The sequence below is a fragment of the Lepidochelys kempii genome, chromosome 16, assembly GCF_965140285.1.
Source record: "Lepidochelys kempii isolate rLepKem1 chromosome 16, rLepKem1.hap1, whole genome shotgun sequence".
In the NCBI taxonomy this organism is placed as follows: Eukaryota; Metazoa; Chordata; order Testudines; family Cheloniidae; genus Lepidochelys; species Lepidochelys kempii.
Genome location: NC_136395.1, coordinates 7,933,014 through 7,950,682, shown reverse-complemented (window position 1 = coordinate 7,950,682; position 17,669 = coordinate 7,933,014). Strand labels below are relative to the sequence as shown.

General features: G+C 50.1%; 1 protein-coding gene across 1 annotated transcript in view; it reads right to left on the bottom strand.

Moving 5' to 3' along the window:
* The window catches only part of ANAPC2 (anaphase promoting complex subunit 2), a 32,305-nt gene that overhangs the window by 8,187 nt on the left and 6,449 nt on the right, over positions 1-17,669 (bottom strand). The window contains exons 4-6 of the mRNA XM_073314173.2: positions 14,000-14,174; positions 13,693-13,812; positions 13,048-13,165 (exon numbers count right to left, since the gene is read on the bottom strand). Of these exons, the coding sequence (XP_073170274.1) occupies positions 13,048-13,165; positions 13,693-13,812; positions 14,000-14,174 (413 nt within the window). The remainder of the gene's footprint in view (positions 1-13,047; positions 13,166-13,692; positions 13,813-13,999; positions 14,175-17,669) is intronic.

Genomic DNA, 17,669 nt, shown 5'->3' with positions numbered 1-17,669 from the left:
TTAGCTCAAGAAAGAGAAGGTTAAGGGATGACCTGACTACAGTCTTCAAGTACCTACTGTCACAGAGCCCCCGGGCGATGCTCTGGAACTACTCCATATGAAGCTTGTCAGGACTCTAGGGGAGCCTCCTCTCTGTGAGCAGACTGTCTCCAGGGCAAGAAGCTTACACAGCTTTGACCTTCCTTTGACCTCAGAGCATTCAGCATCCCCTTCTCACACCGTGCGCTTCCCACAGCGAGTCTGTACAGGCAGGGTTTCTGGGGAAGCCAGTGGCCCTGCACCCCAATTCTGCAGTCAGACGTGACTCTCAGCCAGGCAGTAAAACAGAAGGTTTATTAGACAACAGGAACATGGTCTAACACAGAGATTGTAGGTACAGAGAACAGGACCCCTCAGTCAGGTCCATCTTCGGGGCGGGGGGGAGCCAGAGCCTCCTCTGGCCCTCCCTCCATTTCTCCTGCCACCTCCAAACTGAAACTCTACAGCCCCTCCTCTCGCCTTTGTCTCTTTCCGGGGCCAGGAGGCCACCTGATCTCTTTGTTCTCCAATACCTTCAGCTCACACCTTGCAGGGGAGAGGCCCAGGCCATCAGTTGCCAGGAGACAGGGTGTCGGCCATTCTCTGTCTAGACAGCCTCACACTGGCCCTCTAAGGTTCTGCAACAATCACACAGCTTATCCCACCACCCAGATACTTAAGAAATGCATTGGGGAAACTGAGGCACCCACAGAGTATTCAGAGAGAACATTAAGAACAGTCCCACTTCGTCACATCTCTCTCCCCTTTGAGACCGAACTGAATGGGGTCACTTTAGCCGGTGACCTGGGGAAGTTCGAACCCACCAACGTTCCCATGCATCTCTCCAATTTCTTGGAGAGAGTTACACCAGACCCTTCCAGTTTCAGGCCCACCTTAGGTTGGGCATGCTCGATGGCACTCGCAGGCTGCATTTGGGAAGGTTTATGCGGCCCTTGCCCTTTTGCCATCCCAAAACCCCTGGGGTTCAAACTGGGACCAGGTCTTCTTCCAGCGCTCCAGTCTGGAGGGCTGTGATTCAGGCTCTCTTGGTTAACTGCCCCCATCTTGACCTTGGCCACCCTCTGACCAGGTGTGTCACCAGCAGCTCGGCATCAGCCCCTTTCATTGGATGCAGCCACATCAGGGCAGAGTGGTCAGTATACACAGTAAAGCGAAGCCCAAATAGGTACAGCCGCAGCTTTTTAAGGGCCTGCACCATGGCCAAGCATTTCTTCTCTATGGCCACATAATTCTGCTCCCGGGGCAGCACTTCTTGCTCAGGTACCCGATGGGGTGTCTCTCCCACTTAGCATTGGCTTGCATCAGCACCACACCCAGCCCTGAGTCTGAGGCGTTGGTGAACACTGTAAAGGCCTTGGCAAAGTCTGGGTTTACCAGATTTACCGGCCCATGGATTAGAGCCTCCTTCAACACACAGAGCCCTCTGGCACTGTTCGGTCCAGACCAGCTTGTATGGCTCCCCCTTCTTACATAGCTCAGTGATGGGGGCAGCTAGGGAGCTCAAGTGGGCTACAAACCTCCAGTAGTACCCCGCCATCCCAATAAAGGCCTGGACCTGTTTCTTGGTCTGGGGAACAGGCCAATCTCTGATCATCTCCACCTTACACTTTTCAGCTTTTACCATCAGTCTTGTCCCCTTGGGGCAGCCCAGCACCCTCTTCACCCGGGACACGTGTTCCTCCCAGGTCTGGCTAAAGACACAGATGTCATCAATGCACGCCAGGGCCAAGTTCTCCATCCCCCTCAGTAACCAATCCACCCGGTGCTGGGAGGTGGCTGACGCCCCCTTGAGGTCGAAAGGCAGGACCAGGAACTCAAAGAGCCGCAAAGGGGTAGGTCAAGGCAGATTTCAACCTGGCATCTGGACCCAAAGGCACCTGCCAGTCGCCCTTGGTGAGATCCATAGTAGAGAGGTAATGAGCTCCCCCCCCCCCCCCCCCGAGCCTGTCTAGAATCTCACCAGGCCTAGGCACGGGGCAGGCATCAGACACGGTGATGGCATTAAGCTTCCAATAGTCCACACAGAATTGGATCGACCCATCTTTCTTGGGGACCAGCCCCACAGGGGAGGCCCATAGGCTGTGGAACAGCTGGATCACCTCTAAAACCAGCATGTCCTTGACCTCTCTCTCCAGGTTCTGGGCTGTTTTCCCAGTGACTCTGAACGTGGGACACCTGATGGGAGGATTGGCTCCCAGCTCAGTGAAGTGATCCACCATTGCCAGTTCATGCTGCTGCTGTTGCTCCTGCAGCTCTTCCTCGGGCTCTTGCTGTCTCTCACGGTCCTCTCACTCTCTCAGACTCAGCTCCAATCCCATCCATCTCCGATCCCCTGATGAGGAGCCCAATCTTGAAGACCCCCATCTGGTTGGGGACAGGACTCTTGGGGATGCCTGGCTGCCACTCCAGCTGCTCCCAGATCCTCTTGTAGCCCCATTTGGGTCAGGAATCTGCTCCTTAGAGCGGTCATCGTCCTGCAGCTGCACAATTAACTGTGCTTTGGTGAACTTTCCAATGCGTAACCCTCTCTTTTGGCACAGGTTTACAATGTCCTTCTTAAGGAGATGGTGATAGGCCATCACTTCGCTGTTCCCAAGTTGTTGTGGACTCGCAGGCCAGTGTGCTCTCAGCTCCCCACAGTTTCCAGGAAGAACCTCTAGTGTGCCAGCCCTTCTCCAGGTCACCACCTCTCCAGGGTCAAGCCGCAGACTCCTCCGCCCCTGAGACTGCACACTGCAGTCCTCAGGGGGATCCCATTACTGCAACAGTCCTTCTTGCTGGTCATACTCTCCCAGGGGTTAAGCGTAGCTCCTTCGCCCCGAAACCGCCCCTCTCTGAGCCTTCACAGCACGCCTGGTCCTTGTTAATCCCCCTTCAATTTACTGCTCCCCAGTCACTTACTGCAAGAAGCACCATTCATGGGGTGCAGTACATGCCCCCACTGCCACCAGTTGTCACGGAGTCACCGGGCGATGCTCTGGAACTACTCCATATGAAGCCTGTCAGGACTCTAGGGGAGCCTCCTCTCTGTGAGCAGACTGTCTCCAGGGCAAGAAGCTTACACAGCTTTGACCTTCCTTTGACCTCAGAGCATTCAGCATCCCCTTCTCACACCGTGCGCTTCCCACAGCGAATCTGTACAGGCAGGGTTTCTGGGGAAGCCAGTGGCCCTGCACCCCAATTCTGCAGTCAGACGTGACTCTCAGCCAGCCAGTAAAACAGAAGGTTTATTAGACAACAGGAACATGGTCTAACACAGAGCTTGTAGGTACAGAGAACAGGACCCCTCAGTCAGGTCCATCTTGGGGGGCAGGGAGGCCAGAGCCTCCTCTGGTCCTCCCTCCATTTCCCCGGCCACCTCCAAACTGAACTCTCCAGGCCCTCCTCTCACCTTTGTCTCTTTCCCAGGCCAGGAGGCCACCTGATCTCTTTGTTCTCCAACACCTTCAGCTCACACCTTGCAGGGGAGGGGCCCAGGCCATCAGCTGCCAGGAGAAAGGGTGTAGCCATTCTCTGTCTAGACAGCTTCACACTGGCCCTCTAAGCCCTGGTCTACACGAGGACTTTAGGTCGAATTTAGCAGCGTTAAATCGATGTAAACCTGCACCCGTCCACACAATGAAGCCCTTTATTTCGACTTAAAGGGCTCTTAAAATCGATTTCCTTACTCCATCCCTGACAAGTGGATTAGCGCTTAAATCGACGTTGCCGGCTCGAATTTGGGGTACTGTGGACACAATTCGATGGTATTGGCCTCCGGGAGCTATCCCAGAGTGCTCCATTATGACCGCTCTGGACAGCACTCTCAACTCAGATGCACTGGTCAGGTAGACAGGAAAAGAACCGCGAACTTTTGAATCTCATTTCCTGTTTGGTCAGCGTGGCAAGCTGCAGGTGACCATGCAGAGCTCATCAGCACAGGTGACCATGATGGAGTCCCAGAATCGCAAAAGAGCTCCAGCATGGACCGAACGGGAGGTACGGGATCTGATCGCTGTTTGGGGAGAGGAATCCGTGCTATCAGAACTCCGTTCCAGTTTTCGAAATGCCAAAACCTTTGTCAAAATCTCCCAGGGCATGAAGGACAGAGGCCATAACAGGGACCCGAAGCAGTGCCACGTGAAACTGAAGGAGCTGAGGCAAGCCTACCAGAAAACCAGAGAGGCGAACAGCCGCTCTGGGTCAGAGCCCCAAACATGCCGCTTCTATGATGAGCTGCATGCCATTTTAGGGGGTTCAGCCACCACTACCCCAGCCGTGTTGTTTGACTCCTTCAATGGAGATGGAGGCAATACGGAAGCAGGTTTTGGGGACGAAGAAGATGATGAGGAGGAGGAGGTTGTAGATAGCTCACAGCAAGCAAGCGGAGAAACCGGTTTTTCCGACAGCCAGGAACTGTTTCTCACCCTAGACCTGGAGCCAGTACCCCCCGAACCCACCCAAGGCTGCCTCCTGGACCCAGCAGGCGGAGAAGGGACCTCTGGTGAGTGTACCTTTTAAAATACTATACATGGTTTAAAAGCAAGCATGTGAAAGGGTTACTTTGCCCTGGCATTTGCGGTTCTCCTAGATGTAGTCCTAAAGCCTTTGCAAAAGGTTTCTGGGGAGGGCAGCCTTATTGCGTCCTTCATGGTAGGACACTTTACCACTCCAGGCCAGTAACACGTACTCGGGAATCATTGTAGAACAAAGCATTGCAGTGTATGTTTGCTGGCATTCAAACAACATCCGTTCTTTATCTCTCTGTGTTATCCTCAGGAGAGTGAGATCTAATTCATGGTCACCTGGTTGAAAGAGAGTGCTTTTCTTCAGGGGACACTCAGAGGAGCCCATGCCTGCTGGGCTGTTTGCCTGTGGCTAAACAGAAATGTTCCCCGCTGTTAGCCACAGGGAGGGGGGAAGGTTGAGGGGGTAGTCACGCAGTGGGAGGAGGCAAAATGCGACCTTGTAACGAAAGCACATGTGCTATGTATGTAATGTTAACAGCAAGGTTTACCCTGAAAGACTGTAGCCACTGTTTTATAAAATGTGTCTTTTTAAATACCGCTGTCCCTTTTTTTTTCCTCCACCAGCTGCATGTGTTTCAATGATCACAGGATCTTCTCCTTCCCAGAGGCTAGTGAAGCTTAGAAAGAAAAAAAAACACACTCGCGATGAAATGTTCTCCGAGCTCATGCTGTCCTCCCACACTGACAGAGCACAGACGAATGCGTGGAGGCAAATAATGTCAGAGTGCAGGAAAGCACAAAATGACCGGGAGGAGAGGTGGCTGGCTGAAGAGAGTAAGTGGCGGTCTGAAGAGAGGGCTGAAGCTCAAATGTGGCGGCAGCGTGATGAGAGGAGGCAGGATTCAATGCTGAGGCTGCTGCAGGACCAAACCAGTATGCTCCAGTGTATGGTTGAGCTGCAGCAAAGGCAGCTGGAGCACAGACTGCCACTGCAGCCCCTCTGTAACCAACCGCCCTCCTCCCCAAGTTCCATAGCCTCCACACCCAGACGCCCAAGAACGCGGTGGGGGGGGCCTCCGGCCAACCAGCCACTCCACCGCAGAGGATTGCCCAAAAAAAAGAAGGCTGTCATTCAATAAATTTTAAAGTTGTAAACTTTTAAAGTGCTGTGCTTAAAGTGCTGTGTGGCATTTTCCTTCCCTCCTCCACCACCCCTCCTGGGCTACCTTGGTAGTCATCCCCCTATTTGTGTGATGAATGAATAAAGAATGCATGAATGTGAAGCAACAATGACTTTATTGCCTCTGCAAGCAGTGATTGAAGGGAGGAGGGGCGGGTGGTTAGCTTACAGGGAAGTAGAGTGAACCAAGGGGCGGGGCGTTTCATCAAGGAGAAACAAACAGAACTTTCAAACCGTAGCCTGGCCAGTCATGAAACTGGTTTTCAAAGCTTCTCTGATGCGTACCGCGCCCTCCTGTGCTCTTCTAACCGCCCTGGTGTCTGGCTGCGCGTAACCAGCAGCCAGGCGATTTGCCTCAACCTCCCACCCCGCCATAAACATCTCCCCCTTACTCTCATAGATATTATGTAGCTCACAGCAAGCAGTAATAACAGTGGGAATATTGGTTTCGCTGAGGTCTAAGCGAGTCAGTAAACTGCGCCAGCGCGCCTTTAAACGTCCAAATGCACATTCTACCACCATTCTGCACTTGCTCAGCCTGTAGTTGAACAGCTCCTGACTACTGTCCAGGCTGCCTGTGTACGGCTTCATGAGCCATGGCATTAAGGGGTAGGCTGGGTCCCCAAGGATACATATAGGCATTTCAACATCCCCAACAGTTATTTTCTGGTCTGGGAATAAAGTCCCTTCCTGCAGCTTTTGAAACAGACCAGAGTTCCTGAAGATGCGAGCATCATGCACCTTTCCCGGCCATCCCACGTTGATGTTGGTGAAACGTCCCTTGTGATCCACCAGAGCTTGCAGCACTATCGAAAAGTACCCCTTCCGGTTTATGTAGTCGGCGGCTTGGTGCTCTGGTGCCAAGATAGGGATATGGGTTCCGTCTATGGCCCCACCAAAGTTAGGGAATCCCATTGCAGCAAAGCCATCCACTATGACCTGCACATTTCCCAGGGTCACTACCCTTGATATCAGCAGATCTTTGATTGCGTGGGCTACTTGCATCACAGCAGCCCCCACAGTAGATTTGCCCACTCCAAATTGATTCCCAACTGACCGGTAGCTGTCTGGCGTTGCAAGCTTCCACAGGGCTAACGCCACTCGCTTCTCAACTGTGAGGGCTGCTCTCATCTTGGTATTCATGCGCCTCAGGGCAGGGGAAAGCAAGTCACAAAGTTCCATGAAAGTGCCCTTACGCATGCAAAAGTTTCGCAGCCACTGGGAATCGTCCCAGACCTGCAACACTATGCGGTCCCACCAGTCTGTGCTTGTTTCCCGAGCCCAGAATCGGCGTTCCACAGCATGAACCTGCCCCATTAGCACCATGATGCATGCATTGGCAGGGCCCATGCTTTCAGAGAAATCTGTGTCCATGTCCTGATCACTCACGTGACCGTGCTGACGTCGCCTCCTCGCCCGGTATCGCTTTGCCAGGTTCTGGTGCTGCATATACTGCTGGATAATGCGTGTGGTGTTTAATGTGCTCCTAATTGCCAAAATGAGCTGAGCGGCCTCCATGCTTGCCTTGGTATGGCGTCCGCACAGAAAAAAGGCGCGGAACGATTGTCTGCCATTGCTCTGACGGAGGGAGGGGCGACTGACGACACGGCTTACAGGGTTGGCTTCAGGGAGCTAAAATCAACAAAGGGGGTGTCTTTACATCAAGGAGTATTTCAGGCAGGACTTCACGGAGGCTTCCAATAAGAAATGGTGCACCTAAGTTTTTGTCCTTATTGGAACAAGAAGGTTAGCCTGGCCTCTGATTGATACATGGCTAGATTTACCTCGCTGCACCTTCTCTGTGAGTGACTGCAGTGTGACCTAGAGGAATGAGTCCCCTAGACAGGGGAGGAGGCAAATGAGTACAAAACAAATCTGGTCTATTTCTTGTTTTGACCCACTCCATCTATCTTTTACATCTTTGGCTGGCAGCAGATGGTGCAGAAGGACTGCATGCCATCCACATCTCATGGCTGCCTGGCAGAAGATGGTACAGTACGACTGCTAGCCATCCTCATCTCTTGCCTGCCTGGCAGAAGATGGTACAGTACGACTGCTAGCAGTCCGTATCGCCTGCCCGCTCACCATAAGACGGTTCAATAGGACTGACTGCAGGACTAAAGAGAATGACCTGGTCAAGTCACTCCAAATTTAGTCCCTGCGCCCATGTCTGCCCAGGCGCTCCCAGCCGACGTGGCCAGGAGCACCTCGGACATGACGATGATGGCTACCAGTCGTACTGTACCGTCTGCTGCCACAAGGCAATGGGTTGCTGCTACTGTGCAGCAATGCCGTACCGCGTCTGCCAGCACCCAGGAGACATAGGGTGACGGTTACCTGAGCGGGCTCCATGCTTGCCGTGGTATGGCGTCTGCACAGGTAACTCAGGAAAACAGGCGCGAAATGATTGTCTGTCCTTGCTTTCACGGAGGGAGGGAGGGAACGGGGGCCTGACGATACGTACCCAGAACCACCCGCGACAATGTTTTAGCCCCATCAGAGTGCTCCATTGTGACTGCTCTGGACAGCACTCTCAGATGCCTGATTGTTTGCCGTTGCTCTGACGCCGGGAGGGGCGACTGACGACACGGCTTACAGGGTTGGCTTCAGGGAGCTAAAATCAACAAAGGGGGTGGCTTTACATCAAGGAGTATTTCAGGCAGGACTTCACAGAGGGTTCCAATAAGAAATGGTGCACCTAAGTTTTTGTCCTTATTGGAACAAGAAGGTTAGCCTGGCCTCTGATTGATACATGGCTAGATTTACCTCGCTGCACCTTCTCTGTGAGTGACTGCAGTGTGACCTAGAAGAATGAGTCCCCTAGACAGGGGAGGGGGGGAAGCAAATGAGTACAAAACAAATCTGGTCTATTTCTTGTTTTGATCCACTCCATCTATCTTTTACATCTTTGGCTGGCAGCAGATGGTGCAGAAGGACTGCATGCCATCCACATCTCATGGCTGCTCGGCAGAAGATGGTACAGTACGACTGCTAGCAGTCCGTATCGCCTGCCCGCTCACCATAAGACGGTTCAATAGGACTGACTGCAGGACTAAAGAGAATGACCTGGTCAAGTCACTCCAAATTTAGTCCCTGCGCCCATGTCTGCCCAGGCGCTCCCAGCCGACGTGGCCAGGAGCACCTCGGACATGACGATGACGGCTACCAGTCGTACTGTACCGTCTCCTGCCACAAGGCAATGGGTTGCTGCTACTGTGCAGCAATGCCGTACCGCGTCTGCCAGCACCCAGGAGACATAGGGTGACGGTTACCTGAGCGGGCTCCATGCTTGCCGTGGTATGGCGTCTGCACAGGTAACTCAGGAAAAAAGGCGTGAAACGATTGTCTGTCCTTGCTTTCACGGAGGGAGGGAGGGAACGGGGGCCTGACGATATGTACCCAGAACCACCCGCGACAATGTTTTAGCCCCATTAGGCATTGGGATCTCAACCCAGAATTCCAATGGGCAGCGGAGACTGCGGGAACTGTGGGATAGCTACCCACAGTGCAACGCTCCGGAAGTCGACTCTAGCCTCGGTACTGTGGAAGCGCTCCGCCGAGTTAATGCACTTAATGCACTTAGAGCATTTTCTGTGGGGACACACATACTCGAATATATAAAACCGATTTCTAAAAAAACGACTTCTATAAATTCGACCTTATTCCATAGTGTAGACATACCCTAAGGCTCTGCAACAATCACACAGCTTATCCCACCACCTAGATACTTAAGAAATGCATAGGGGAAACTGAGGCACCCACACAGTATTCAGAGAGAACATTAAGAACAGCCCCACTTCGTCACACCTACATGGGGAACAAATATTTAATAATGGGCTCTTCAATCTAGGCGAGAAAGGTCCAACATGATCCAATGGCTAGGAGTGAGACAAATTCAGGCTAGAAAGAAGATATACATTTTTTTACCAGTGAGAGTAATTAGCTGTGGAACAATCTACCAAGGGTTGTGGTGGATTCTCTATCACTGACAATTTTTCAGTCAAGACTGGATGTTCTTCTAAAAGGTCTGCTCTAGGAATTATGTTGAGGAAGACCTCTGGCCTGTGTAAGAAAGATGGTCACACTAGATGATCACAATGGTTCCTTTTGGCCTTGCAATCTCTGAGTTGTATGGAGTAAAACAGAATATTGAAAGGTATGAGCATCTAACCAGGGCATAGCTTTGCAATAATAAACACCATTGCTTAAAGAGTGGGTCATTCCAGTTAATAGTCTGGGTAATACAGCAGTACAATGATTGAAATGAATGAAACAAACAAAAACCCACCAACAAGAAAAGGATCAGAGGAATTCACTATACTTCAGCACCATCTACTGGGTATCGATGGAAGTAGCACAGAAACACCTGAAACCCGAGAGCCATTAGCAAGTGTCCAATAAAAACAACAGACTTGCCCTCCTCCAATTACACGTTGTTGCGGGTTAGAACTTGAGGTCACTGTGCAGGAGCCCAGAACTAGCCATGCTCACGTGGATAGTGTGATGGGGCATACAGACCCCACACAGGAGAGGAAGATGCCAGAGAAGTCCTGGTGGTAGGGGCTAGCCCTGCCCCTCCAGCCCTGTCAGTCTTGTATGACAGGGAGAAGGCTGCAGTTAGCAGGTGCAGGAGGAGCAGGTTTGCCCAAAGCAGGGGACTGCAGGAGTGACCCTGAAGCCACAGACAGAACTCCTAGCTTGGAGACCTTCACCTCAACCTGGAGAAGAGTACAGCCGACTCCAGGTAAGATGGACAGGCCGTGCCTCACTCAGGCCTTGTCTACACTACAGAGTTTTGTCGACGCAAGTTACACCGATGTACAGCCACCACTGTAATTAAACCGCTGTTGCATGTCCACACTATGCTTCTTGTGTCGGCAGAGCACAGCCACAATAGCACCTCTTGCACCACACAGAGAGCAGTGCACTGTGGGTAGCTATCCCACCATGTAACTGGCTGCAGGGTGCTTTGGGAAGGGTTTGCAATGCCACATGGGGCAGGGACAATGTCACATGATGAAGGTTTCTCAATCATATGGGCATCCTACTAGATTGCCAGCTGCTTTTCAATTGCCCTGGTAACCTGCAGCCCAGCCGTGTCTGTCAGAAAGCATGGATCCTGCGCTGCTCTTCAGTATTGTGCTGTGCATTACAAACACAAGGCTAGAAGAGGAGCCCAATGAGCAACTATTCGGCTGAGAGAGGCCTTGAAGGAGTATTTTAACACTGAGGCACAGTAATGTGTGTTGCTGTAGTGTGCTGAGCCTGGCACTGTTTGTTTGTACCTTATAATGATTGCTGAGTGTGCCCGAAAAGGAACACACTGTAAATCACTTTTTAAAGTAGCACTCAGTAATCTGACCAAACTGACATTGCTGAGGGGGAGGGGAGGGGGGAGAGAGAGAGAGTGTGCGTGCACGCGAGTGTTGGGAAAGTGTGTGTGCTGGGGGAGAGAGTGTGTCAGCATGCTGTCTCTAAGTTCAGACAGCAGCCAGAAACAACCAATCCTGAGACAGAATCTGGTGCACAGGGAGCTGGTGTCCTCATGTTCCTCCACCACCACCGGCAGGGGGAGGGGGACACCCTGACATCAGCCCCCCACCTCCATCCCCACTCTGCACAGCACAAGTCTCTTACCCACACCCAGCAGCAGCCCATCCTGCCTGCCTGCCCCTGTGGTCCTAGCCCAGGAGAGCAGGATTCCGCATTAATATTTTGATTCTCCCACAAGTTCTCCCACAGCCTCCTCTCCCCACAGACCAAGGAGATCCACCCCCTCCCCCTGTAGTCCAGGCAGGAATGCGTTTGCTGCCAGGAGCCCGCATGCTCAGCTGCGCAGTAGCTATGTGAGCTCTCCACACTGTGGGATTTCAATGCTTCCTAGGGCTTTGAAAGGGGAGGGGCACATGCCTGTGTAGCTGGATGCAGGGGAGCGGCATTCAAAACAGTGAGCAGAACAGTCATGGTGGGCACTGTGGGATACCTCCTGGAGGCCAGTTACGACGATTTAATGAATGCAGTGTCTACATTGACGCTTTTTCGATCTACCTTTGCTACAAAAAGCTCTACACCTCTCATCGAGGTGGTTTTATTTTGTCGGCAAAGCAGGAGTTTTGTCAGTGGGAGGACCTTTGTAATGCGTACACTTCCACTGTTTTGTCGACAAAAGCTGCCTTTTGCCGACAAAACTGTGTAGTATAGCCAAGGGCTGAGACACCCAGCCAGAGCGATTTCCCCAACTCTCCCTATGTTGGGGCTAGATCTTTGGCAGCACTGTAGACTTACCACGCCCTTCTTTGCTGAGACCACAGGGAGAGAGTATCCCTGAATGTCGGGGTTTGTGACTTTCATTTTGATCCCTCATCCAGAGATTAAAGAAGGCACACAAAAGGGCAGAGCCACCACCACAAACAGAAAGGAAGTGCTGAAACCACCCATTGTAGATTATTGTTACAGACTCTGTTCCAGACAGCCTCTGCCTTCCTCCAGGGTCACAGGACAGAGTTCTGACTGAACCCCACAGATACACTGCAGAACCCAGACATGCTAGCGACACCTGTACCAGCCACATGGACAGACTCTCCCGATCCAACTGTTAACCAGGATTACAAAGTGATGAGATTTTATTTAGAGATTGTATTTCTCTGTGTTGTTTAACATGACTAAGAGAGCCATCTTGTTGGGACTACGTTCTTTCTAATGAGACCTCAAGTAAAGATACTTGGATTTTAACTAACTAATGTTATATGCATATTCCTCCTTTATAAAACCAAGCAAACTGGCCTAAGAAAAACTTACACAACAACTTTAAGCAATTGCTCTTGATGTTTTAAATTAGTCCTCTTCATACCAAACAATCCCAATAGCAGGGACCACATTCTTAGTCATGCCTTAAGTCAAGTGCATGTAGAATTATTGGAAGTGGGACAAACGTATTAGAGTGCTAAAGAGTCAATAGCCTGAGATTGTAAGTCAATTATTCCTTGGTATAGCTGCTTGGGCCCCAAAACAGATCTGTGTTAATCACAACACTGCATGTGTATTTTGTGTTCTGTACATGCCTAAAGTGTTTGCTGTATCTATGCTTAATGGATGATTGTTTACTGAGGTGGTTCTTTGTGAATTTAATAAACTGTTAATTGGCTAAGAATAACCAAGTGTCCTGATTTGAGAAATACTGTCCAAGGTAAAAAACCTAGAACTTAAAATTAATAAGCTAGCGCTCCCTGGACTCAGTAAAAAGGGGTTACCCTAATTAAGTTCTATCCCTTTACCAGCTACAACACTTAAACTAGATCTGCCAGTTTGATGTGTTAGGTTTCAGCTTTAAAATCTACTGGCAGATCAGCAGATTCATTAAATTGTCCCATTCACACTTACCTCAGGTACTTCCTGATGGGCTCACAGGCTACCTCCAGGATAACCATGGAGGGGTCCAGTTCTCGCAAGGCCTTGATGGCCGAGATGTAGAGAGTAATGATGTCCGATGTGTTGACTCCTAAAGCAAGGGAGGAGGACAGGCAGAGTCTCAGAGCAGAGAGCAAAGCTCAGACCCAGGAAGGGCCCTAAGGGAGCCTTAGTTAGATCCAGAGAGCTGGAGGGGAGGTGCTTGCTGCAGTGCCCTGGTCAGATGGAGGGACAAAGCTCCATGTGTCTGGACAGCAGACTCCAACCAGGGAAGCTGCATTGGGGCTATTGGAAACCAGCTCAGCACAGACTAAGCGCTCAGCCCATGCAGCACTCTGGAGAAGCCTTCAAGCAAAGACAACCTTCTATCTTGATTCCTTGCTGCACTGCACAGGAAAGGGAACCTTGAGGTGTGGGACAGGGCATTCCTACAACACACTGTTACCCAAGAATGCCCTAGCGTGGAGGGGGCAGGGACATGGTTACCACACACTCACCGTGCCATGCCCCTGGATGCAGTGGCAGAGCTGCTCTTCAGGATATCCCCACTTGCACACGCACAGCCCCTTCAGGGCCCATGCCCAGGCCCTGGGGACACATGAGGGATGAAACACTCACCAGGATGAAGAAGTCGCATTTCCAGAGCGCTTTTCAGGGAGCTGAGCAGCTGCTGCCTCTGATTGGTCCTTTCCAGGCAGAACTTGAGATCCTCCACAGCTGGCTTTGACTCTGGAAAATCTGCAAACAAAAAGAGCAGTCAGAAAAGGTGCCAGGCCCCATAAGGAGGCGATGGGAGAGCACAAGACGTCCTAGGGCACATGAGGAGGGGAAAGCAGGGCTGCATGGCCACGAGGCAGGTCTGGGCTGGCAGGCAAGGAAAGAGCAAGTCAACACGGCCTGGGCAGCAGGCAGGGGTCATGCTCACCACGGATGATGCTGAAGAGCTCCTCAATGCGCATGCTGGCATAGATGCGGTAGAAGAACCTCTGGACATGGCACCTCCAGCGCTTCAGGGTGCTGCTGGCCTCTGGGGTGGAGTGGGCCATGGGGCTGTCCTGCAGGAACACTCTGCTAAGCCAGCCAATCACCTTCTCGATCCACTGCACAACGAGAAGGAAAATAGAGAGAGCCGCACAACCCAACGGTGCCAGCCATCATCCCATGCACCTTCAGCGGACTGGAAATAAGGTGTACATTTTTTAACAGTGACAGTAATTAGCCATTGGAACAATTTACTAAGGGTCATGGTGCATTCTCCATCACCTGACAATTTTTAAATCAAGACTGGAGCAAAAGATCTGCTGTAGGAATTATTTTGGGGAAGTTCTCTGGCCTGTATTACACAGGAGGTCAGATTAGCTGATTCCAATGATGCCTCTGGCCTTGGAATCTATGACATTCACAGCAGGCTTCCAGGGCACACAACTCCACACTAACCTCCTGAGAAGAGTATTGCCCTCTGCCATGGCCCAAACCCAGCTCTGACTAGAGATCATTGGTCCCTAATAGCCAACACTGCAGCTAGAGGAAGCTGCATTGGGGGAGTGAGTTAGCAGATGCAGCCAGATTTGAAATAAGCCACAGGAACACCATGAGACAGATCCCACAAGCCACTCCTGCTAACACAACAGATCTCATGTGTCCAGCAGACATGCTATATTCTGAGCCACTAACCATGTACCCTATGAAATCATTGCAAGTCAATAGCCAGACCTGCAGCAAAGATGACTTCCAAGACCTGCACGAGAGAGCGAGAGAGACACGTGTGATTAAGTATGTGTATCCCTATGAAGGGGGGGGGGGGAGGGGGGTGACTGGAGCTGCATTTCCTAGCCTCCCGAGATGTGCCTCAGGTACACTGACAGATGCTGCAGCACCAAGTTGCCACCTGCTGAAGATCTACATTTCCTCAGACATTCACAAAGTCGTGGGGATGCCCATCCTTGAATGAATGGCTCTTCCTCAGCAGGGATCCCCAGGGCCAGCACTAGGGATGGCTGTAGCATTTCCTACCAGGCAACAAACCCTATCACCCTCCTTACTGTCCACATGGAGCCATCAGCAAAAAAGAAGCAGTTCGGTAGTTCTGATTATCAGCCTTCTTTATTATGCCAAGAGTTGTAATGAGGCACTGGTTAAGTTGTCAGCATCCAGCCAAAAATTATGGGAATCCATCTGCATACTATATGCACAGTTACGAAATATATACTACATAACAATTCATTATAATCTCAATGTAATTTATTACAAAATCCTTGTTTTTACTTTGGTCTTGATCATTTTTAGGCATGAATGGGGAAACAACGAGTACTGACTACTTCCTCAATCTTTGGAGCATACCACTACAGAAGACTTGGTTAAACACAATGCTCAGTGGTACCTTACATGCTATAAAAAATGCATCCATAAACTGAATTTGGGAAGGTTGGAGAGGAAATCAACTATTTCTTGATGCTCAGTGTAAGATGCTGGTAGAAGTGCCAGCCGTGGGTGAGACTCGCCTTATACTAGGTCCTGTGGCATGCATTTTGAGAAGATCACTGCTTCTCCTGTGGTAAGCCAGAACCCAAAGGCATCCACTAACTTTCAGCACGTAAGTCAGGTGAGAAACTGAATGAAGCAGTCACTCTTAGCAAGAGCATAGCATGGAAAGTAAAGTTTAAGTGGCTGCATGGCTGGGATGCTTTTCCCAGAAGCAACCATGCACCATCCAGACTCATTAAACGCTGTAAAATGCCAAGAAGGGACAATTTTAAGCTACAAGATGAGGTTACTCACACTTGCAATCCATTCACATCTGATGGACCAAAGCTTATTTATATCTTGACCCAAGCAGTCTTCAGTGATAAGACAGCTAAAGATGTCAGTCAAATGGTTACCTTGGATCATGACTTGTAAGAAGCCTTCAAAACCCGAAGAATTATCCAAGGCTCCTTCAGTCTTTGGGCCCCAATCAAGAACAGACTCCAGCTGTGCTCAAATGTAAGAATAAAGCCAGAGTGAAGGTGGCAAAGACTCTTACACAGCTGACTGCAGACAGGTCATTGTTTGCTCATCTCCTGGTCATGTCCAGATCTCAGTGTGATGTTGATCTGTGTGTGACTTTGGGAAATACAAGTTTTCCATGGTACCACAATTGACGTTTGAATACAACAGAATACTTATGGGCCAGGCAAAAAGCAAATGAATGCACATATTGCATGGTTTTCATAAGCCAGCACCTACTGACAATGTGACTGATACCTTATGCCAAACAGAGGCCTTTCAGCATACTAATCATAGATGGTATGGCTGAGGTACAAGCTCTCGAGAAACAAACCGTTTACACCTTCTGAGATTTGGCTGAACACTTCATTATGAGGCTACATAGAAAATACTGGACCTATGATGAAGTCCACCTTGTATTTGACATGTATGCAGAGGAATCAATAAAAAATATTACCAGAAAGAAGAAACTCCAAGGTATACACTTGTCCAATACAAAATAATTGATTTCACGAATATCGCCAACATCACAATGAACTGTCTCATACCCACACAAAGGACAAGTTAACCACACACCCTGTGGAGAACCTCACACTCCAGCATGAGAAGAATTTCTTGAAGAATGTCATCGCATAGCATAATAAAAATGCTGCCTCCCACTGTTCTATGGAGTTTCTTTGTTTTTCCCATGAGGAGGCGGACACTAAAATTATCTTGCATGCCATCAATGACACAGTGAGAGGTGCTACTAAACTCCAGTTTTTTGCACAAGATCAAGACATTCTAGTGCTCTCTGTGAGATGTTACCCAAGACTTCTGCAATATTCTTTTTGTGCCTGCTGCGGGGGAACAGAATCACTGTATATCCCTCAGAGGTGTTTTCCTATCACTTGGACCATAAAAAGCCACTGCACTGCCAGGTTTTGATGCCCAGGATTTGGCATTACTGGAAGGTGGGCTGGAAAGGCCACATTATCTTACTAGAAGGCATTTGATTCAGTCTCTGAAGACTCTCTCCTTGCTCTGAAGGTGCTTGGAATGCCTGAGACAGTCACTGATGAGATCATAAACGCACTGGACGTGTTCATGTGCCAAGTTTACCATTTGAAGACCAACATTACGACACTTGCAGAATTATGTTGGTGGATGTTTTGCAAGAAGCAGAGAAATGGAGAAAAATTGCCAACCAACATGGGATGCATTTTTACCTGCTATCAAGAGGGAAAATTATCAAGCCATGGAATGACTCTGGGATGGTTGAACGCATCCAAAACTACCTTCCTCATCAGACATGGATGGGTCTTGGAGGATGGACTGATCACACCAGTTGCATGTAAATATCATGCACTCCTGAATCAATTGTTTAGCTAATCAAATGCTCGTGCAAAAACCAGATGCTGCAAACGTTTGGCCAGCAACCTGCCTTGCACAGAGATGTGTGAGTGCAGCATGAACAAGGATCAGTGTGACAACATGTCTAACAATGGTGCCCTAGATGGGGACAACATGGATGATGGTTTTGATGAATAAATGTTTTCAATCCTACATGACAAGGCTAACTTCCCTAGGTTTACCAAAGATGGGTATCTTTATGTGAACAACGTATCCCT